This window comes from Cygnus atratus, chromosome 9, assembly GCF_013377495.2.
Source record: "Cygnus atratus isolate AKBS03 ecotype Queensland, Australia chromosome 9, CAtr_DNAZoo_HiC_assembly, whole genome shotgun sequence".
In the NCBI taxonomy this organism is placed as follows: domain Eukaryota; kingdom Metazoa; phylum Chordata; class Aves; order Anseriformes; family Anatidae; genus Cygnus; species Cygnus atratus.
Genome location: NC_066370.1, coordinates 17663043 through 17686573, shown reverse-complemented (window position 1 = coordinate 17686573; position 23531 = coordinate 17663043). Strand labels below are relative to the sequence as shown.

At 44.1% G+C, this 23531-nt stretch overlaps 2 protein-coding genes across 2 annotated transcripts in view; one reads left to right on the top strand and one right to left on the bottom strand.

Moving 5' to 3' along the window:
* Window positions 1–1990, top strand: part of B3GNT5 (UDP-GlcNAc:betaGal beta-1,3-N-acetylglucosaminyltransferase 5) — a 77551-nt gene extending 75561 nt beyond the window's left edge. Inside the window, exon 4 of the mRNA XM_050712473.1 lies at window positions 1697–1990. Coding sequence (XP_050568430.1) covers window positions 1697–1718 — 22 coding nt within the window. The 3' untranslated portion in view covers window positions 1719–1990. The remainder of the gene's footprint in view (window positions 1–1696) is intronic.
* Window positions 1–3284, bottom strand: part of MCF2L2 (MCF.2 cell line derived transforming sequence-like 2) — a 139657-nt gene extending 136373 nt beyond the window's left edge. Inside the window, exon 1 of the mRNA XM_050712472.1 lies at window positions 3143–3284. Within this exon, the coding sequence (XP_050568429.1) occupies window positions 3143–3284 (142 nt within the window). The remainder of the gene's footprint in view (window positions 1–3142) is intronic.
* Window positions 3285–23531: the final 20247 nt, after the last annotated feature.

Below are 23531 nucleotides of genomic sequence, written 5' to 3'. Positions count from 1 at the left end.
AGGGAGCCAGGGCTCCTTTCCCTCATCCTCTTTGTCAAGCTGTGGAGCTCTCAGCAGTTATCACTTAGCCACAGGAGAACTGCCCTTCAACTACCCCTCACAGTAAATTCTTTTGGCAAGCATTCACTAGTTTCATCTCTATGTGAGCAGGAGACTACAACCACACTTTCCCTCATCAAAACAAGTCCCATGGATTCAAAGGAAGCCTTGAACTCGTACGATCCAGATACTGGGTTAGCCCAGCACTGCTCGCTGCTGGCATTGCTGAGCAAATGTAGGTTATCTGTGGCTGCATTTGCCACAGATATTTAACCCAGGGAGCAGCGTATAAGTAGACAGCTGGGTACCCACAGGGATTTAGTTCTGCTTCCATCAGGATGAACGTGGTCTGAAATAAGACATAGCTACAGAAGCTGTAAGGGACCTTTCATCATTGAGCTATTACTAGTTAATAGATTAGACAGAAAGATAAAACGATATTACTTCTTCAGCAAATACCACAGCATCGCTGTGCTCACAAGCATCATTCCAAAGAAAGAGTAAAGCATTTTTCTGACACTCTAGCTGTGAACAGGAAGGCTGTTCACTCCTTATAAGATTCAAGCCTACAGAAATGAGATATTCAGCTGTGACCCCACAGGAAAGGACTGTCACTGCAGGCCTGACTGCAACCGTGTGGCCTCTGTTTCTGCTGTAGTTACCTGTGTCTTCCATTTCCTCTCGCCGTGATATTTAGTACAAGAGAGACAACTGTCACAGAATATTGCCAGGGCTCCACAGCTGCGGTCTGTATGTGAAAAATGGTTTGTACCTCAGAGTGCCTGAAGTACTACTGAGTAAACACTAGCCCTGAACAATACTCCACCTGGATCTTTGCATTGCAGAAAGGATTCCCCGAGTTAGAGTCAAGTCAGAATACGCAAAGGAGATCCATGATCCTGTCACTATGTTCAAACAGAGCCATCCTGAGAAAAAGGCACACGCACACCCCTAAAGCTTACCAACAAGTCTCTGCTAGCAGCAAAGGACTAGCAAGATGGGGCAGGCAGAGCCCAGGTTCTCTGGGACAGATCATCTTCCCTTCCCTGTGTTTATGCAGCACCTACCACAAAGGGAACCGGTCTCACCTTCACAGAATAATCGCAGTTCACAGTGAGCGCTCATTGCCAGGATCCACTATTTATGGAGGGAGGTAATTCCTGCTGCTTCTACTTTACAGATACAAAAACTAAGGGCAAAACATGACAGAGATGAGTACTAGGCCAGAGTCAGTTCATGGTAGAGCAGAAGAAAAAGAACACAGGGGATGCTGTTAATGCAAAATCGTACGCTACATTGCCAGTTCCTCGGTCCCCTTCCAACACGGTCACCACACGCAGAGTTGTCACTGATGTACTTTCACAGCTCATGCAGCTGAAGGCACCTCATCCCTAACAGTAACCTAACTTCTGCCCTTCATATGTCCTCTTCGGTAGAATTTTAAACAGAAGCAGAAAAGATGTTTTCTGCCTCACAAAATGGGAACGTGCTTAGACTGAGTTGATACACTACCCATTCTCTACCAGAAAACAATTTTCCAAGGGATTTCTGCCTGTAATACTATGCCAGGTCATCTCTCAGCATATTAGGCAGGAAAGGTGTTTCCCTGGGAACAGTAACCATGGCAAAACCCGTGTCTTCCCCTCTCTACCTACAGGAAGAAAATAGCAGATGCCTGATCTCTGGCTACAGTAGGCCCACAGAGCCATAAGCGTCCTGGAAGGACCTGATCAAAGCTTCAGGAGGAACAGTGAGGAATTCTGTTCTGTTACTCAAGATACCAGACGTTTCTGCCATGCTACGCTGTGAACTCTGAATGCCTCGTTACAAAGAGTGCAACTGGAAACATCCGTGTTAGTGAACGGTCAGCCAAATCCAACAACGCATAGGTAGGCACTGAGCCCAAAAAGCAGCACGGATAAACAGCCAACAGAAGCAGAGGTACAACGGGCTGGCTTTGCAGTTTTCAAACCCTGGCATTGTGCGTTAGGGCCCTGTTAAAGAAAGCATTTGCAAACCCCGATTTGCTGCAAGCAGTAGTTGCCAGCAGATCACCTGTTTCGGGTCCACCTTCTTTTCCTGCAGAACAGTCTCGATTTCCCAGACTGAATGCAACTCTCAGATACAAAGGTTTCCAAAGAGTAATCAAAGAAGAACCAAAACACTTCACAACTTCAGCCCGTGACCATTTTGAAACAGTTTTGCTGAAGAGCTAACTAAATCATAATAAAAAAAAATTTAACTTGAAAGTACAACTAGACTGCATGCTTTTTGGGGATCTTTTTGTCACGTACTAGTCAACATTTTATATACTTCTAGATTTCAGGTTTGCTGAGTATTTATCCAAGTTAATAGAGCAAATGAAACCAAAGGGCTCCTTTGGTTAATCTCTCTTTAATGACAACAAACAGAAAAACTGCTCTATGATTCAGCAGTCTTGATAGTTGACAAAACAGTCAGCAGCATAGATTCCAACTAACATCACTCCACTTTAGAGTTAACACGCAATTAGAACAAATTACCAGGACACCAGCATCTCACACTAGCAACCCATTCAGAGTAGAATATTACCCTGTACTCAGCCTGAAACATGCAGAGCACAAAAAGCTTGACAGTCCAGATTTCTGTTATGGTACAGGGAAACCAGAAGCGTCACAGTGAAAAAGATACTGACCTTCTACATGGTACCTTAGGAGCACAGTGTGACAGGGTCAACTATGGCAGGAAACCCACTGCCCCATCTCCTTACATTCATTTCAAAAGGGTATTTTAGATGTGCAACAAATACTTGCTCCAGACATATGCAGAAATCTCACTCTTTGGCAGCCGAGTGAAATAAACATTTACTCAGAAAGAATCCAGCATCCCTTTTAACCTTGTCTGGGTTAAATCACTGCACATATCCCAGACATATACAGTGAAGCCAAATGATACAGTCACGCCAGAGTTAATATCCAAATCCAGCCAGTTGCCTTTAAATTATTTACCACTGACTCCTCAGAGAAAGCATTAGAAAAACATGCTCCTTTCGCAAATCCCTCAGGAATGCAGTGCAGCTACCACTAAGGGAAGATGCTATTTCTTTTAAAGATGCTGCACATACCTTTCTTTGCCATACGCTCCAGTCTAATGCATCCTCCTATAAAATCATGGTAAGACTTCATTTCTCCTTCTGTTATCCGGACAGCAGTGAAAGGTGGATTCCTGGGCACCTGTTGTCCACATCTCTGACACCGAGAAGCCATCGCCAGAGCGCAGGAGACTCGTCAGGAATCTGCTGTTTGCTGGAATCCAGTCTGGTTCTTCAGCCGTCAGTTCAGGCTGGTGACTTTATCCCACTTAGTTCATTCAAGGTCATCCTCACCAGCAGGATGTTCGCCATTGCAATTGGCTAAGACTTTTATAGGCTTACTGACTGTGGTTGTTTCTCCCTCCTTGCTTTCAATATCAGTTTACTTCATTCTCTCGTTCAGAATGAAACCTGTGAACCTCGGCACAGCCAATGCCCTGAATGGCTTCCTTATCATTAATTCAAAGCTATCCTATGAGCTGCGATGAAGGTGGAAGATCCCAGAAGCACACTGCAATATCACCGGATGCTCCCCTTAAAGAGCACACCAAATACATCCACAAAGTTTTTAAGAAAACATTTTTCTTCATTACTTTCACTCCCTTTAAGGCTTATGGTTCCTCACTATTGACACTTTTTTTTTCTGCTTCAGCATTTCAGCTTGGACAGTGCAAGGAGACTGCTCTGCAGAGCTGCTCAACCAATTATTCATGCCTGGCAGTGGTGCTGGGAAGCTGCAACTATACAGAAGAGCCCTCTGCTGCTGTGTACAGTCCCTGCTCACAAGATCTGATAATCTAAATGAACAGAATAGCAAATGGAGAACAGAAGTATTGCTGGCAGAAATGCTCTGCTAACTGTACAACCCGCACTCAAACCTTTCTTCAAAAGAACTTGGATCCATGAGTTTGACATTAATATTTGGGTCTTAGAGCATATATTTAGAAATCTCTCTTTGAAGGTGCTGGATATTTGATTTTTTTCCCCACTCTTAATGATTTCCATAATAAAAATTACTAGTCAGAGAGCCCTGTGAAGAAACAAGTACTTAGGGAACTGACTGCAGAGGACACTCAATCCTGGTGCAGTGAAATAAGAAGGAGCCTTCCCTGGAGCAGGGGGAACCGCATAGGAGATGCACAAACAGGCACAAGGCCAGTGTTGGTGACAGTGCAAAGAATACAACAAGAACTTCATAAATGAGAGCCAAGCCGCAACCCAGAGCTCAACTGCAGGGACCTGGGCACAGAACAAGCTTGCTGCAAGGACCATGCACGCAGATGAGGAAAGGCTGTGCCACCTTCTGCCTCAGTCACTAACACCTGTTGGTGTTTTACACAGCTGCACCCTGTGTTCAGCTCGTGACCGCCTCAGATCACAGCTGATCCATAGACAGAGTGAAAAAGGAGGAGCCCAATTAACACAGTGAACAACAGGGGACAAAAGTGCCCAGGAGAAAAAGCCTTACATGGTGCTGCTACTAACGTGGTGACTAACTACGTGGACAAGCAGGAATGCCTGGTGGCTAAAGCACAGAAGTCAGCTCAGCGCTGCTCCTCCCCTACCAGCTCCACTGCTCCCCAGCCAGCGAGCTGTCTGAGCTCCCTAACCCTCTCCTTTTGTTGGCAGAGAGCTATAACGGGATCCTTGCTCTCAAAGATTTGTGCTCCCTCCCCCAAGTTTGCTGCGTGGCATAAAGCTGGTCAACCCTCCTGCTCTTTTCCAAAATCCTGCCTGCGGAGCAGAGACAGTGGCGTACTGGGCTGTTGGGTGACCCCATTCATTCTCCTTTGTAAAATATTTATTAGAGCTTCCACATTAAATCCCCAGGGGACTGCAATATTTTACAGATGGGGAGAACAGCAGCACAGAAGGCAGAATTTGTAGAAAAAAACTGTCATCATGAAGTAAGAAAAGTGGAAACGTATCCCAGTGGTTTTCTTAAAGCCTTTGTTTCATCCTCTGTACAGCTACTCTTTTCTTTCATTTCAGGGGCTCAGGATGTCCTTGCAAAGGCAAACGTGACATCCCTCGAAAAATAAGCTTTTCTGACACTACATTCACGTGTGCACACATACACAGAATAACTGCACTTCAACCTTGCACATACATAGATATACAACGGGGGAGGATCCAGCATTTGTGATGAGATGCTTGTCTGCCATCCTCCCTCGCATATGCTGTTCCCCCCACGTGGGTTAGCACCAGGAGGCTCAGTGAAACACGTTGTTCCAAGGGGAAGGCTTGATGCTACAAGTGGGATGTGAAAAGCAACCTGGCCTAGGTGAGAGCTTCTGAAGTGCAGGTAAACATCATTTAAGTCCCGTTTTTTCCCTAGGAAACCCTGATCCTTTCTACTGCTAAATACGTAGTTCAGATGCCTGGCGTGCCACTGCCACCACCCAGCTCCAAACAAAAAAATAAGCTGACTGTAGCTGCTTACCATTAGGCTCCAGGGCACGTAAGGTTTACCTAAGGGACGAAGTGCTGTGGTGCATGAGCTAGGATCAGTGGACAGAAAGATCTGTTTATTCTTGTGTATGTTGATTTCGTTCACATTTCACAAGAAGCTTGGCCAGCTTCTCCTGAGGTTATCAGAAACCTCTGACACTGGAGCACTGAGAGCTGCGCTGTTTGCTACCACCCAGAGAATTACCTCCTCTGTACTGCGCCAAGTGCGTCTGCTCAGGAGATGCTGTGATGGCTGGTTTGCAGGAATGCTTTTATGTAGCACGTTACCAAATATGCGCTCAGCATTCATAATTAACTTCCTCCCAGTTTTCCCCTTCAGCTAAAAGGTTATCAGCCAGACAGAAAGAAGTCACCGTTCTTTAAACACAAAAGGGCACAGCAGAGGGAGCAGGTACGGAAGAGAAGCAGGCACGTTTCCTTGGGTTGTTTCCAGAGATTGCCACAAAACGGAGGGGAGTTTCTTTCCTGCTGTTCCAGACAACCACAGCAAAATGTTTGAAAATAATAAGGCGGAGGACATTTTCTGCTCATGAATTGCCAGCATTGCCTAGCAACCCTATCTGGGTTGGGCTGACAATGAATAACCAAGTAAATAGCGTAAGCATCATCAGAAATAAGAAAACCCAGGTATCTTCAGCTGACATTATCAAAACAGAGGAATTGCACCAGTTCCTAGTTCTGTTAGAAATACCAGCTCACCTTGGAATTGGAGCTTTTTTGTTAGGGATACAGAAATGATAGCACGTACCTTGTGCAGTCAGAGGACTGCCGCAAATTTAAAGTCAAATCAGTTAAATGTGTTTAAGCCCCGTATCTTTTCCTTGTGGAATAATACTCCCCTGCCCCCAAAGGTAGTGCTCCAATAATTAACACCGTTAATCACGGAACAAGCAACAAACACACTGGATCTCAATAACATTGGTCCCAATGGATCTCAATTCTTGCCTCTTCACTCAAAATGAGTTTGAGAACTGTATTTATATTCCAGAGGAGAGAGGGAGAGAAGTCTGCCTCTGCTGCACATGTAAGTGAGGCAGCTAGAAAAGACTGTAGGAAACCCTCTTTTCACCACTTACAGAGTCATTAAAACAGTTGAGGGGAAATAGATGTCTGTTTTCTATGAAGCTTTGTTAAGAATCAAGAAAGTTTAGTGGACAAGACTTAAAATTGCCTCTCCCATCCACCTATGATTTCAAAAACATTAATAAAAAATACAATGAGATCAAGAAGAGATATTTTGTTCACGGAGATCAGCAGCTCCCCTCACCAATACACAATATATCATATTGCGAGGCTGAGAGAGAAAATCTAAACCCATTTCTGCTATTTAGATTGATATACATAAAAGATAAGAAAAAAATCAGGTTTCACTACTGAAACTCCAGCTTCACACTATCCTGATGTTTTATCTGAAGTTTGAACTGTTCTTTGTTGACTATGCTGGAACATGCTATTCCTTTTCACATATACCTCAAAGACCTTCTTTCTGTCTTCCTCACCATCGAGACCATGACCCTGATGAGCCACAAGGGATTTCAGAAGTTTGAAATGAAGGTTCATTTTCAGAGAACAAACACTCAGTGCAGCTACAGGTAAAATCCATTTCATTGTTCAGCTAGGAAACCTGTATTTTCTATTAACCTCCATTTATTTTATTCCAACTAATAAAAAGCCAGAATTCCTTCCTCTTCCTTTTTTTTTTTTTTTTTTAATTTAAAGCAAGGGCTACATCTCAGGCATTGTTTCAAATCCTAATGAGTTAAAAGAATGAGTAGAAGAAAAACCTGTGCAGGTGGAATTACTTTCAGCATACAGCACCGCTGCAATTACAGCATGCAGTTACTGCACTAGAAGGCACTAATTCCAGTGCCATATGGCTTCAGAATCTCATTACACTGATCTGCTTAAAGTGACTTCCTAACTGACAAGCACAATATTTCTGGTCACTCTCAGCAGTGGGAAACAAGAACTCTGTCACTCTTGGTGCACATTTATTCCCATGTGAGCTGTCAAACCTGGAGTGAGCACAGCTAAGATCAGTAGACAGCCTTGCCAAAGACCTTTGTTGCCATCTTGAAGCTGGAACCATACGGACATCCAGGGATACTCATTTTCCTTTTACCATCCTCTAAAAGAACGAAAAAGCACCAGTGCTATACCCACTGGATTAGAGTCCTGGTTTTCCAACCATTCTCTCATGCTCCTAAACACCACAATCACCTGATCACCTTGCCATCCACACAGTGTACACTGTGAGAGGCAGATGCACAGGCACAGTCTTTGTGCCCTCCAACAGTAGTGGGAATGCTGGAGGAGAACAATCTTTGGATATTAAGAAACGAAAGTGTTTTTCTCCTCTCTGTACTTTGCCACTGACACACTGAGTTACCTCCAGTGCGACAGTAACCCTGATTCTTGCCAGCATCCAGAACACCGCACCGCTCCCCTTTCTTCCCTCTTCGCCTTTTTCCTCCCTGCAATCAATCACCAGAGCATCAGCAGCACAGAACAGCTGCTAGATCCATTCAGCCAAGACCACCGGGATGGCTTCCTTCCCTAAGGAGCAGCTGTGCACATTCCCTGATGGAAGCAGCAGTATTTTTTTTTTCCTGTTGCAATTCACAACTTAAAGCAGAAAAAAGAGAACCACAAAGACACGGGGATAAAAATAGGATCTGCAAGAATCACGAGGGCTGTTGATACTCAAGGCTTTTGGACACGAGCCAAACGTTAGCTGAACAGGAAGAAACAGCCTCTCACGTTACAAATTACAGTGAAGGAACATCCAACATTATTGCTGTCTCTCTAATGCTTAACATCAGTTACTACATAGGGTGGGATATTGGACTTCAGGGACAATTGATCTTTTCTTGTTTGCATGTCTGTGCACAGTGGTTACCTGAGCAGCCCGCTGGGAGAAAGGGACTCCTGTCTTTACTCCTCTGAACACCAAGGCTTTGACTGACTGGGCTCTCAGCTGGCAAATACACAAACACTCCTTCCACATTCCCTAGGGCAACACTTGCATCCGTCTAGGGAACTGCGGGTGAAATAGACATGACTGTGCCAGTCAGAACAGAGTTACTCCCCTAACTAAGCAACAATCTGGCAACCATGAAGTACCCATTCTTATTCTTTCCCCAAACCAGGGCTGCTGTCAAAACACTGGGGGCAGGTCTTTTGGGACACACCTCTAATGAATTTCTCAGTGCTGGGCTCCCGCAAGTGCGAAACCGCGGCACTCTCCTGCATGTGCACCCCCAAGGGCAGACACTCACACACCTACACTCAGGCAAGCTGAGCTTGTCCTGCCCAGCGCCTGATGGGTTTAAGTTTCCAGAAAGACCCAGTCTGCAGGGTGATTTCTCAGGCTTTCCAGGACACGCTGCCCTACCACACACAACCACACTCCCAGCCCTCTTCCTCTCTTCCCCATACAACACAATCACTGTTTCTTTATTACCTTACACTAACTTGATTCTGTAATGTCTAATAATAGGGTAAAAATAATGAGCTGCTCTCTCACAACCTCTGCTCACAAGATTTACAGGAAACCAAGAGTTTCAATGCTACGTCAAAACCAGGGAAGAGCTGCTAAAAAAGCCAGCTGGGATATGCAGACAAAGCACGAGCTTCACTTCCTTTGGTAACAAGCCTAACTTTATCTGGGGACTGTATAAGCTAACAAGCAGGTAGGTCCACACAGAGCAGAAGAGGTCTAGAAGTCAGCTTCAGAAGCAGCACACAGCTGCTTGAGACAACTCACCTGACAAGAGACAGCGCACAAAGACCTTCCCTGCCAACTCAGCACCAGCATCCTTCGGCCAACACACAGGAAGGACAGTGCTTTTGGCTGCAACAGCACGATGGACTTGTATTGCCTAAAGCCGAGCAGTGTTCCAATGAGATAAGAAATTGCTCTTTAGTCTGCCAGGAAACCCCACTGCAAGCACTTTCCACTGACCAGCGCTTATTAACTCAAAAAAATCTAAGCCACACATCTGTTTATGGACCCGAGTCCCACTAGACATAAGCCCACTTCAGGAAATATCACATGAAGCAGTGCTTTGTGCTTCTCCAGTGATTCTCAGCTGAGCGCTTTGGCACCACAGAGAGATTGCTACCCTCGTGAAACAGATGATCTCCCATTTAATTGCCAATAAAGCGAGACAGTTTAAGAATACACGTATTTTAGGTTTTATTTAAGAATGCATCTGAGAACCATTTGAAGAAGGGCTGGGGGTAGAGGAAGCAGCAGGAATAGTTTTGCCTAAAGCTTTGCACCACAAAAGCAAAAGTCTGGGGAGGAACATGCTGAAAGCATATATGTGTACGCTTCCTACTCGCTTGAGAGCCCTTTGAATTGGTTTATGCTGACAGGGAATCTTTAAATGTAAAGAAATTCAGCTTAAAAAAGCAACACCAAAATGGTTTGGAAGCAGCTCAAAGCAGTAGGTTCACAGTTAGGAGTGCTCTGCTGCCAAGAACAAAACCACCTCAGACTTACACACAGGACTCTTGACATGACCTCAGAGTGGATGGAGGCACCAGGTGCCATGCCATCCTCCTACCTGCTCCCCAAAATAGGTCTGTCTACAAGTTCACTTTTGATTCTGAGTTACCAAACACCTGTGCTTGCATTGGTACCACCTCTCCGGACCCACAAACCGGAAATATCTGCCAGCACCACCTCAGCAGCAGAGCTGCCTTCTTAGACAGCTGTATTCAGAGCACGGCTCTAAGTACTGGCAGAGGCACACTGCGTATGGGCAGCGGAGAAGGTTGAACCATACGTTACCTGTACGTATGCACCACTAAATGAAGAATATTTGAGTAGGTGAGCATGCCTGCTAGAGACTGTACTGCCTTAAGAGGCAATTCCAGTTCCTAGCGCATCTGGTGCTGTACCAGTGCGGAGAACCAGCAGAGACTTTCCTTACCATAAGGATTTTTGTGCTATCTGACCCCACAACCCAGCAAAGAGCAAAGCCACACGCAAACCTTAGTAGAAGTGCTGCTTCCTCTTAAAACACATTAATATTTGAATAGTCCCTAATTTTTCTTCTACCTCCTGGAGCCCCAGCACCTCTGAAAGCTGTAGGTTAATAACTCTACAAGATTACTATTTATCTAAAGGGAAATCTAATTATTTAATGCCTTGGTAAATACACATTAGTTATTGTTTGCATCCCTGTGTTCAGAGGCATCCTTAGGATCTCTTATAAATATACACAGTGTTTTTTTTTCCTCAAGTCTCTTTGTCCCATGAGCTGATAACACCAGATTCAGATCAGCCTTCGAGCCTACCAAGCAGCACAGGGATTTCCAGCCTCCTACACAGCCCCGTATCTCCAGGACAGCCTTCCAGCTTCCCAGGAGCCTTCGATTCTCCCATACATCCTTGCAACCTTCCACACAGCATGCACCCTTTAGAGTTCTCACAGCTCAGCTCTCCAACACAGCACACAAGCTTCAAACCCCAAAGCAGCCTCCTACATAGCCTTTAGGTACCCCATAGACCCCCACCCCCCCCTTCCAGCCTCTCTTTTTGTACTTCTTTCTTCACCTAAACATCTACCTCATTATTTCTTTGCTTCCAGCTAGTACCTCTTTCCACAGCTCCTTTAAGCAGGCCCTGGAACCATTCTCCACACCAGGGCTACTGCTAACACCTGCCCCTAACTGATACCTGCTTCCAGGTGGGGAAATAATCCTTCCCTGCCACTGCCTCTTTAACTCTTTCTTTGCTGCTCCTTTGTAGCATAAATTCACGTAATTCTGCAAAATATTTACCTGTCTGCCTCATTTTAAATATACTTGGTTCAAGAGTAGCAAGTCAAGTGTACAAAAAATAAAGCAGTATTTATTTACTTGCATCAGAAGTACCATAGGAACTTCAAAATCTTGATACAAATAATGAAGCACAAGGAAGAATAATCTTCAGCTGAGAACCGAAGGCCAAGGTATTCATACAATTTGTCTGATTTCAGTTGCAATTACTGCAGTAAAGCTAGATGATAAATGGGGACATACTAATAAATATTTACCTCCTGTTCGCAACTTTGAACACTAGAGTGTTTTCCAACTTTATCTGATAATATCTGCAGATTCAACACTGTATTTTAAAATATCATCTTGCTCATTAAGGTTTTGCAGTTGTTGTTTGTGTCAGGCTAATTACTACTACGTACTCTCTCAGAGGCAGCAGGTCTGATGGTGAAGGCAGTTGAACTGAAACAGCTAAGAATGGGCTAATTAGTTGAAAGAAAAACAAAACACTAACAAGGAGTTTAAAAATCAGGCACAACGTCTGACTGATCCCAAATAACAGCACCAGTAGTGGACATGGCAGATATTTTAGAGCACGTAGGGTATACTGAGAAATTATTTTGCAATTAGCAGCAGCATGTAGTAATGGTCCTGACTGCACTAATCATCTAATCACTAATCATCACCCAGTCACTCTGCCCAATGCTCCAGTGACTCCATTTAAGAGGGCTCCCAGTTCCTCTTCCATTTGTGTTGTGGGCAATGTTGTATTCAGGTACTTCCTCTACTATTTATGACTTGTAGTTTAGACTTACTAGATTAATGTTAGGCCATCTTTGTCATTTAAATCTGTCACCATCCTCGTTTGGGTAGTGTAGGACTACTCTCTAGGAGGTAAGGATGATCATGTCAACTCTGGTCTTATTTTGTTGTAAAATATTTTCCTAATCTGGGTGGGTGTTTCCTTATTAGATGTTTAAGACTCTTACAGTTTGTAGCTTAATCTGTAACTGAAGTTATCAAGTTTCACATGAGATCACTACCTTTGCTAAAGCACTTATAAGATTAGTTTCATGCTTCCTTCTTCTAGGGATAAAATGAAGGGATGTGTTTACTTCTGAGTAGGAAAACCAGCATAAATGACTTGAACTATAGTTCTTAGACATCAAAATTACACACACGTAACTTTCAATGGAGAAGTGATATGCTTCTTCAGTCTAATATAATTCAGATGACAAACTTAAAGAACTTGTGTACCCAAATCTTCAAAGGATCAGCATGCATCTCACAGGCTTTTCTCTGGAGACCGTGCTGTCTAGGTATTTTGGACTTCTATGTTTTGAATGCAGCATAAACAGCAAGATGGCCTTGCTCCTACAGGCTTTGTGTATAGAAGAGTGATTACACCCTTCTGTATCCTCTAGTAGCCCCTCCCCAAGTGGCAGTGATAGGAACTATCCTCCAAATCTTCCAGGACAAGGGGTCTCTCAACAGAAAGCAACTCCTGGGTACCAAGCCCTGCAGTGCCATTAAATCTCGTGGAGAATGGGCTTGAGGGAGTGAGGCTGGAGCTCCTCTGCCCAATTCAATAACCCCCTGCCTTTCAGCTGATCTGAGAAAGGAAGACAAAGCAGTTTGATTTTGTCATTGAAGGACTTGTGACAAGGGAAGTTGTAGCATGAATTAGCACTGATGTGCCCCCCATGCTCTCTCCTCTGCAGGAGGACAAGGCCACTCCAGCACAGCTGCCTTCCTGAGACCAACCTATTCCCCTGCCACCTCAGACAGCAGCCCTACTGTGGTGCTTCTGGACAGAGGAGGTGCCAGGGGACTATCGGTTGTTTCATCCCTCCTTCCCATGGCTGACCTGGAGAGACTTTGCTCCCCCAGCTCTGAAAAGGAGAGTGGGATGTCTGCAGAGCATGGCCTGGGCAGAGCTGGTATTGGAGATGTTGTGGCAGAGCGGGCACAGAATAACTCTGACAGACTCCTCATAGCTCCTGTCCAAACAGCATTGCTCCTCAAAGTGTGCTTGGCTGCTAGCTTTCTCTCAATCAAGATGTAACTATGCACAAGGCTCTGCTGTATCACCAGAGTGTAATTAACCATCATCCAGGATGATGATTGCACGTTGCTTAAACTACGTACTCCCCTAGCTGAAAACAAAGCCAGGAAGTAGGATATCTATGACCTACAAAAATAAGGACCAAAAAATTCACCTCCAACGCAAGTGTGACTTCTAAGTCTAGTGTGAATCCTCTACTGATTTGATGTGGAAAGGGACAAGATAGTAGATACTGATCACAATGCAAATGTCAGAGGTAGATGAAACAGTGAGAGTAGCTTTAAATCATTAAAAAAAAAAAACCACCATACACTAGTGCTGAATAAGCTAATCACCATAAGGATGAACCAGATTTTTCCAGCAACCTTCCTCTACCAATTACCGGCATATAATTGCTGGGAGCTTTCTCATTAGTTATTCATCTGATTAGAGCTCAGCATTATACTAAGACCCTTTGCTATTTTTGTTTGAAATAACCTTTTCTCTGAATATTGCAAGATCGGTAAGATGGTTTCTATGTATGTCATCAGCTCTGGCTTTTATGCTGCAAATACCAGTATCGACCGCTTCAGACATGAAGCATTGGCTTTGGAGACCTCTAAACCAAAGTGTAATGGACAACAGTGAACTTCAGACCCCAAGGAGGAAAATATTTATAGTCCTCCTTTGTTATGTGAAGGATTATTGATTGACAAAAAGAGGCAAACTCTCCTGATCTTAATTCTAGCCACAGCAATTCTATTAGGATATGGAGCCCATACCAGGAGGGGAGAAAAAAAAAAAAAAACACATTTGAAGTGTTAAGGTTGTAACATACACAATCAACAGAGAACATACCCAAACTTCGCACATCCAGATCATCTCTTTTCTACTTATTGCTAGTACAGCTGCGTGTGTTTGCTGCAGTTCTTTCCCCCCGTACCTGTCTGTTGGTGCTTGCACATCCTTGGAAAGTCCTAAGCTATAGGTACTGCATTGATTTTGGAGATGCCAGCAACTGTAGGCTAATCCTCTACATACAAAAAATGAAAAATGGCTGCTATCTCAGAGGTCCCCGAATTTAAAGGCACCAATCACTCTCCTGAAGTACTGAAAGATACCACTGCTGGCTTTGGATTTTCTTCACCTCTTCACGTCGCAGGTATCTTGAAGTAGTTCTCTGGTGTTAACTGGGAGTAACTACTCTAAGATCCCTGGAGCTCAACGCATGTGTTGAGCAAGGAGAGCCAGGTTCTGTCAGCAACTGTTGCTAGCAGACCAAAACGCTGTACATTAGCATTGTTTGGCTTGCACATACGGCTTGGAACGGCAGATAACTGCTCTCATATTCAGGGCCAGCCATAGAGAATTCATTGCCTCGGGGAAACTGGAAATCATACAGCTCGCAGTCATGCAGAGAAAGCAATAGCGAAACGCTTTGCAGCCCCCCTGTATCCCGTTGCCCTAGGCAACAGCCTGCACTGCGGAAGCGGCGGATCCAGCCTCTCTCTTATGAAGCCTGTAACATATGGTGTTAATATATGGGTTGATACTATGCAAGCCCTACAGTAGTACTATTGGGGTGTGCATATATTAGGTGATCCCGGTGGGTGCGTAAACAGTCTCAGGATAAGAGCTGCTGGTTTGCACCCGAGATCTTTGTGACACAGATGGAGATAACGGGAAGCACGGAGATTACAGCCTGTACTCACGGATGTGGGGCACCTGATTCGAGATCCTCTCAGCTGGGTTTTCCTTGAGATCTTACAGGAACTAACCCAAGATCCCCAAATGAACTCAGGAAAGCAGTTCCTGCACTGTGAAGCTTTGCAAACCGAATCCTAGTGTCCACTGCAGTTTGGGGTTGTCTGTTTCAGTTCAGTGCTTCATTCCCTATAGCATACAAGGAATATTCTAACAGAAACAGGAGAAAAGACTATTTCATAATGCTGAATTATTTGTGGGTCTCTTCCCTGAAAAGGCATCAGGCTTCTGTAATGCTGCTCTGCAAATGACAAGATGTGCACAAGGGTGATGTAGTTCACCCCTGAGTAAGTGCCGTTGTGTCAGATTTACCCCAGCCTGAGTTCACGTGCTGGACGTGGCTCGCTTCCAGTCCATGAGCTCAGTCATTCCCCAGAGGCAGCTATGCCTTTGGACTCGCATGTTAGCTACGTTGTGTTTACATGACAGAGGGACTCGAAGGTGCTGTGATCTCATCCTGTCTGCTCCCTGCACACCTGTCCCCATGCCAAAGTGGAGCCTGCCATCCTTTCCTCCACTAAATGCACAAGCTTTTCTTTAGAGTATTCTGAACTCAGAGCAGTACCTCCCTTTCTGCCATGACTTACAGATCTCTTAAGGTATTTACTAGTGATGTTTTTCCATCTATGCATGTAAGAGCTGGCAGTTTCTTCGCCCTGTCTCTCTCACGTTCCTTGGTTTCAATTCTGACCACGTGTGCTGTTCTGGATACTCTGAGTCACCAAAGATGAATGACTAATAATGAGCCATGTGCCATGCTATCCCTTTCACATCTTTTTCCAGCATTTTTGAGGTGACTAGGAGCAGGCAGCTGTGTAGAGAACTCAGATTTCTCCCAGTCATTGACCATCTGGGGAAATCCAGACATTACTGTGCTGCACCCCAAAGTGAGGTAGAAGAGGCTCAGTTAGTGGGCTACAACGCATCAGCATTAACACTAAATATTTGTGGTGTATCTTCCACCCAATCCTTGAACACAAGCCCAGCACTGAAAAACTGGAAGGGATACACAAAAGGGGCTAATACCATATACCAGATATCAAAATGATTTTAGCAGTCATCCAAACCTCATCCAGAAAGGTTCATCCTCGTCTGAATGCTGAGTCGTTCCTCGGGGAGAGGCTTCCAACGTGGTACAGAAAAAGGGAGAAGGAAGTAACAGCAATGAAATTGCTGAGCTTACTCTCCCCTCACGGAGATGGTGTGGTAATGCAAGTACCTTCCCAGGTGCTGAACCTGATTGCCCCAGGAGAGATGTCCTTTCAGGAGATCTCATGGATATGGGCACCATATGGAAGGCGAGAAAAGGAATTAAATAAAAGATGAGGCAAGAGGTGGAAAAAGGCCCTTGTATTTAATGAGCTGCCAGGAATTGTAATTGATGTCACAGCAGTTTAATTTACACTGAGGCCATCTGAGCTTCCCTATGACATGGAAATGGGGACAGACAAGGGCTCCTCTCTGGCTTCTTTTGGCTCTATTTGCTTTTTAATACTGAGACGAAGCAATGCAGAATGGTCACAACCGCCTACCCTGTCAGCAAGCGGTGACTTCTGCCAGCACCAGCTGCTGTCATTGTGCCTGACCCGAGAGCTCACACAGGAGGAAACCTCCTATACTTGCCTTCCCCTGGAGAGTCTCCCCTGCCTTCTCCTTCCAGACTGCCCTGGGGTTGCTCTGGAGTGTTTAAAAGGATAGGGAAGTGCCACAGTCTGAGTAGCTCAGTGAATGATGTTGCAATATGTCATTTTTCCCCTGCTTGCGACCTAAGCTACTGCGTTCTTCTTTATTACTATTACTTATTTTTTAAAAATATGGAAAACATTTGCAAAGGCCTGGTCTGGAAGTTGACAGTTCCTCCTTCCTGCTGTATTGTAATGACCATAGAGGGCTAACACCGTCTCAGGAAATGCAGTCCTGAGATAGAGGTGGGTTTAGGAAAGCCAGGAGAAGAGCTGAGCGCAACAGTAGACAGTCTCGCTTAATAACTTGTTTGAGCCCCAACCTCTTTGCGGGTGCCAACAGCCATATTACAGAGCCCAGGAGAGCTTTCTAAGGATGCAGTGAACCAAGTGCCTGGCATGCACAGCTGTGGAAGGGGCGATGGGCATCACCGGTACTAACAGCAAAACCCAGATTCTGCCATCTGGCTTTCCTTCAATAACTCTTCATGTCAAACACTCCTCTGTGCATTCACTCGAAGAAACAAACACCTACAAGCCATTGCTGAGGTAGACTGGAAAATACAGGACAGGGAGAGACTACGGTAGCAGCACTAGATTTCACAGCAGCAATCTGGGGGCTTTTGAAACAGACAGTGACCTACGGATTGACAGACTGGATCACACCTCAGCTCCATCCAGCTCAGTACCCTGTCTCCAACAGTTGCCATTACAAAATGCATACGAAGAAAGTGTGAAAATCCTGCAGCAAGCAGATGGTGGATGGTTGCTATTCCTACCCCTTTTCCTCCCCGGAATCCTGGTCTCTTACTGGTTTAAGAATGAAAGCTCAGGGTCTGGGGGGAATGAAAGCCAGTTTGGGAGAGGATATCCATAAATGAGAAAATAGCTAGGGTTGTAAGCAGCCTTTTGGTTCTGTGGGGCTCTAGTCCATGGCTCTGCTTACTGCTTGTAAGAGAATTAGTGGTAACAAACCTGGATTACAGGATTTTTCTAACATCCTCTTGAATTTTGTTAAGGATGGTGGAGTCTGAATCACACCCCATACAAAAAAAAAAGCATTCAACTAAAGTAAAAGACAGTGTAGAAAAAGAAACACCTCTGACCTGTTCTGTTCCAAAAGAGAGGGAGCCTATTAGAGAGTATAGACTACTGATTCTATTGGTTCTGGGAAGCTCTACAATCACCTCTCTCCCTAAACATGAGGCAAAACTATCACACAAATATTTTGGCTTGAAATTAAGACAACCAAACCAGTGGTCTGTATCCCCAGCTTGTAACGATTTCTCGTGGTCTTTATTTCTCATCATGCCTTGAGAAACCAGGCTGGAAAGTGAGCTTTAAACAAGTACTTGCAGTATTCTACATTTTGGAGAGTACACTAGACAAATCTGCACATTTTTCACGAGTTTCTGTAGATGCGTGATTTCCACTTTTAGGCATAAACTCTGCAGCATTAACAAACCTCTTTTAAACAGTTCATTATTAAACAGTTCCCAGTTGAAACAGCTGCACAGAATAAGCCATATTGAGGCAAAACTAATAACCACAATCTGGGAACAAAAATGTAAACAAGTAGCTTTTTTAAGCAGCAAAACTAGCAAAAATAAATTATTACTTTTCCTTCTCCCTTTTCGCTGTCTCATGTAGATTCTGTGAGGTCTAATAGAATGAGTTGATTCGCCTTTTCCTCCATATTTGCATCTTTTTCTTATCTCCATTCAATATTTTCAGATTTTGTATGAACTTAGTATTTTATGACCAAATTTGGTCAAAATTTGCCAAGAGTTCAAAAGCTTGATTAGGATACAGAGAGAAAGATGCAGGTAATATGATAACAGAAGGTCAATTTTTAATAAACATAGGCTAATGGGGAAAGGAACTACGAACGATCACTCTTCATTAGCATGAGATCCCAAGGAAATTTATCAAACACATTTCTGCAGTTTCTACTGTCCTGTTTCATTGGGAATGCAGTGATAGATGCATATTCTGAGCCTGTACGTTACTTTTGGGTAAAGAAACCTGGTGTGCTGCGGTCAGTGGAAGAGACCAGTCACCCCTAGGTGCTCACCAAAAAATTAAAAGTAGAAAAGAGCTGTGGGACCAGTGCTTCAGGAAGAGTTCCTGAAATGCATGAATGCTCTAAAACAAAGGGAAGAATCTTCTGTCATGGGCAGGGGAATTTCCATTGCCTTGACTTAATCCTTTGCATAGAAGAAGCAGAAGGCCTACTTGATACGGTGCCTTGGAAGGTAACCACTTAAGAAATCTCTTTTAAGCATCCTTGCTGTACACAGCCACAGATCAGAAACATTGCAATGGTCTATTCAGCTGTGACATATTAGATTATTTGTGGCTTTGCAGCATAAAACAGATTCTGTGACTTGTGATGCTTAGCCATCAGCCTTGGACAATCGCCAGCTCGGGTTATTCCATTCTGCTGACCTAAATTCCTCTCATACAGTCAACTGGATGCAGTGCTGTCCTTCACCTCCTGTCCCAAATTGTAGCACAGCTTCCCTGCACATACAGAGAGATTTTACACTGCTCCCCAGAGCTGGTGGTTAAGCTAAAAGTGGTAGGAATTGACCTACTGCGGTTAACAGACAGGAGTCCTAAGTGATTGTGTAAGTCCTGAGATTTCCACCCTAAACCCAGTTCTGCCACTGATTTCCCTTTTGATCTCTTGCAAATTGCTTAAATTCATTCGTCATTTCGTAAAATGGGAGACTGGGCAAATGAGCGTTTGTAAAACCAGATGAAAGCTGACATGAATGCGTGTTCTTTTTATTATGTCATTTATGCAATGTACTGCTTTCTGCAATTTCACACCAGTGCCTCCCCTACCAGGGATGCTGACAAACAGCTCATATGGATACAGTTGTCGTTTGCAGACGAGGAGCTCTCACAACTGAATTGGAAGTTACAGGGAAGAAAATCCTGTCTCAAATGCAGTATTCTTTGCTGGTAACAGAGAGTAATTCTGCTGTTTCCATTTCAGACAGCTGATGTCTATTCTGGCAGCTTCATATTTATTATAAAATCATTTTAAGAATAAAAATCTGTGGAAAATGGGGCACTGGGTGGAGATGCTCCTGTGCATAACTGTGCCCAGAACATTGCCCACATGCAGCAAAGCTGGCATCAGACTTCTGGGAACCAACTGCCAAGCGTGGGTGGGTAGCGGGTGCACAAAAGCATATTCTGGTGGGCTTCACAAGCTGGATGAGCCGTACAATTCCCATGTGCAAACACCCCTGCTGTCAGCACCAAGCACGTCACCCAGCAAAGCTTCTTCCCTCCCCATCACAGAAGAGCTGACACTTACCCACCTACCTGAATGACACATTTTTTTTCAAAAGAGATGAGCATTTCCCCAACACCTCCTGCCAATCAAGTTTAATGGAAGTAGGGTAAACTAAAAAAAGAATTCTGACGCAGTCTTGATAACAAGATTGGGTGACATTTTGTGCTACATCTTGTGTAGCAAGCAGAAAGCCTGCTAGCGTTCACAAATCACTCCTGTCCTAGACACCTGTGGTGGCCCCGTTACCTCACCCACACCAGGGCAATCAGGAATAATCCCAGACAGGCTGAGGGAGCACAGGGCTATTTAAGAGATTTCTTTTGGCCCTCTATTGCTTGACACTGTGTAAAGATGTACCAGAGGGGGCATGGTACTAAAAAAGTGCCAAGTTAAGATAGCTACTATGGACAGATAACTTAAAAGTAGGTAACTTGAACGATTTGATTTTAAACTGGGTTAAGCAGATAGATACCTGTCTGGAGTCTCTAGCAGGATAAGAGGCTCATTTAACAAGCACGTGGACTGTCTAACACAACATGAGTCAACTAATGAGGGACCAAAGCTTCTGCCCAGGACAGATAAGTTGAGCTCCAGGCAATTAACTTGTGACACTCTTATTGACACATTAAAAATAAACTGGTGTTTTATCTACTCCACACAGACAAAAAAATGATCCCACAAAGTTTGTATTTAAAATATAAATATATATCTAGTCTTTCTTTTTAATGGTCCCATAAAGGTCTTGTTTGTTTTCTAAATGTTGTGAATAAGTTTCCTCCCTCCTGTTATCACGGGATCTGAGAGCTGCGCTCTCAACCAAGTGTTGGCTGCGTTATAGAGAGACTGAAAGCCATTAGTCCAAGTGGTCCAATAAGAGGGTGACAGACACTGTAAAAATAGTAAACACTATAAAGTATGTTCATGGTGAGGGATCCCCTCAGTTTGCTAAGGATGAGAGTCCTTTCACTTATCTAAGCTTTAAAGATTCCCACTGAACTTTCAAGATACTCCAGCTGCTGCCCGGGAATTACTGATTCAATAAGATACTGCCAATTCAGCTAAGGAGATTCATGTTACAAGGTGTGATTCATAAACACGGTGCATCATCAGGGGGTTTGGAAGATGTTTTTGCCTTCAACCAATAACATTTTTTCATCATTACTTGCTTCCGCTTTTGTACAACTGTTTTTTCTAGTTACATGATTTGACAAAAAATGAACACTGTCTACAAAAAGGCAGCCAGATCCCACAAGCAGGGTCAGATTTCTAGGTCCTGAATGACTGGGAAAATGGTGAGATTGTCCTTCCCTGTTTGAAGATAGGGAAATAGGCTCTTGTCAGTGTGAAATGGGAAAACAAAAAAAAAAAAAAGACAAAAAAAAATACACCAAGACCTGTGGTCTTCATTCCTCTCCCTAGGACTGACCTGGAGGTTGACCTCAAGGAAACCAGTGAGGTTTCAGTCTCAGCCACGTGACTCAGAAACCTCTCCATTTGCCAAGGAACAGCACACAGGTTAATTAACATCTTTCTAGTGGCCAGAATGATTTTCTGCATTGCTAGATACTAACATAATGCTGTTATCTCTAACATATCCCTCCTGACATCAAGGAGGGTCCTCAGTACGGATGATGGAGATCCATATTGAGTCTAACAGGAAATACAGGAGACATACAAATCTCTTTGGCTCCAATGAAGTACTCTGTCTAAAAAAAAAATAAAAACGAAATGTGCTTCATACTGAAGTCTTCATAATAAAAATGTGAATTCTTATGACTTGTGTCTATCTGAATTTGTACAATTGCAAAGCAACTCATGTTGGCATCACTGGGTCAAAAAGACTGAGGCTGTGTGCTGTCCTGACAGTCACGCTCTCTCTCCCACATCAAGCCCCTGCACAGGTTATCAGGTGATCCATGGAGAAGAGATTGGAAAAATGGCACCTGGTCTTAAGCATTTTATTCAGTTTAAATCTGCTCTTGTGCTATTTCTTTAGACAAGCTACTGATTGCATTTGCTTTCTTAAACATATAGTTCAGCTGCTACAGGTAATGTCAAGCCCAAGAAGAATTTTGATCTAAAATCTTAATTGTGTGTTCTCTGAAAGCTGCATTTTGGTCACACTCTATTTCATATATAGATTTTGGAAAGGCAAAGGCATTTCAGAAACCTGTACAACAGCTTTGGTATTCACAACACACAATCTATTACAAACACTGACAGCTATAAAATTTGCTCCCATGCAATTCAATTAAAAATGTTCTCTTTACATGATGGAACACAGCCACAAGCTGCTTTAACTCAATTGCATGTAACAAGGAAGGGTTCCAAAAGCTTTTATCAGTGGACATTTTAATCTCCAGCATCTTCTGTCTTGCTAGCTTCAGGTTATTTGCTTCCCTGTAGTTTGGCCATCGCTGCTGGGTAGCCAGCATAGACTTGTAAGAATACCACTGCATAGTACAGGGCCCTACCTTTGTTCACTACCATTTGAAGGTTAGCAAACAGCATAATCAAGCCTAACACGGGGAAGAGCTTTTGGGATCCTGTCCTAGCACCTTCACTGAAACAGCAATGGCAATAAAAAAGGCTCTCTGAGAACAGTACATAGAAAGAGAATGGGTTGCAATTCCGCTATCACAACTAACTGCAAAGCATACTAGCACGGCTTTAGCATCCTTCCACCACCCCCTTTTCCATACCACCTCCCTGCAAGAAGGACTGCTTGGGAATTGTGCACAGATCACCTCCCAGGTAGGACAGGCTGCTTTTATTGTTTCCACCTTTCAGAAAACTGCATGCTTGAAAAACAAATCAAACCATCAGTAAAAGTAATTGCCCCAAATCCCCTGGGTTTTGCAGTCTGCTGATGGCTCCTGTTTCACTCACAGGTGTGATACTGTCACACAAAGGCTTCCTGCCTGTACATCAGCACCTCCTCAGGGAAAAGGGCCCCCCAAATCTACACAAATGTAGTGAGAAGAAACATAAAGATGTCTTACCCACATGGGTGATAACTGTAGTCAGTCGCTGGGTGAGCTCCTGATGTGACATCTCTTCTTCTTTTAACCAAAAAAGCATTTCACACAGGGAACTGCACAGCATCCAAAAAAAGATGCGCCCAGAGTGGGAGGCTGCACGCTCACTGCCTCGCTTGCACACAAAGCAAGGACCACTCCCACAGCACGGCCCTTCTAGCTCTCACATCTTCTGCCGGCTGCTCACCTCTTCCAATTTGCTGCCCTCCATGCATGGACCTAGAAAAGCTCCTTCCAAAAGGGGATTTAACCTCCCTTAACAATAGGAAGGGAACGGAGGTGGGAGAACTGAAAAAGGAAAAAGAAAGAGGCGAGCTGATTGCTTATGGCTTTTTTTCTGCCT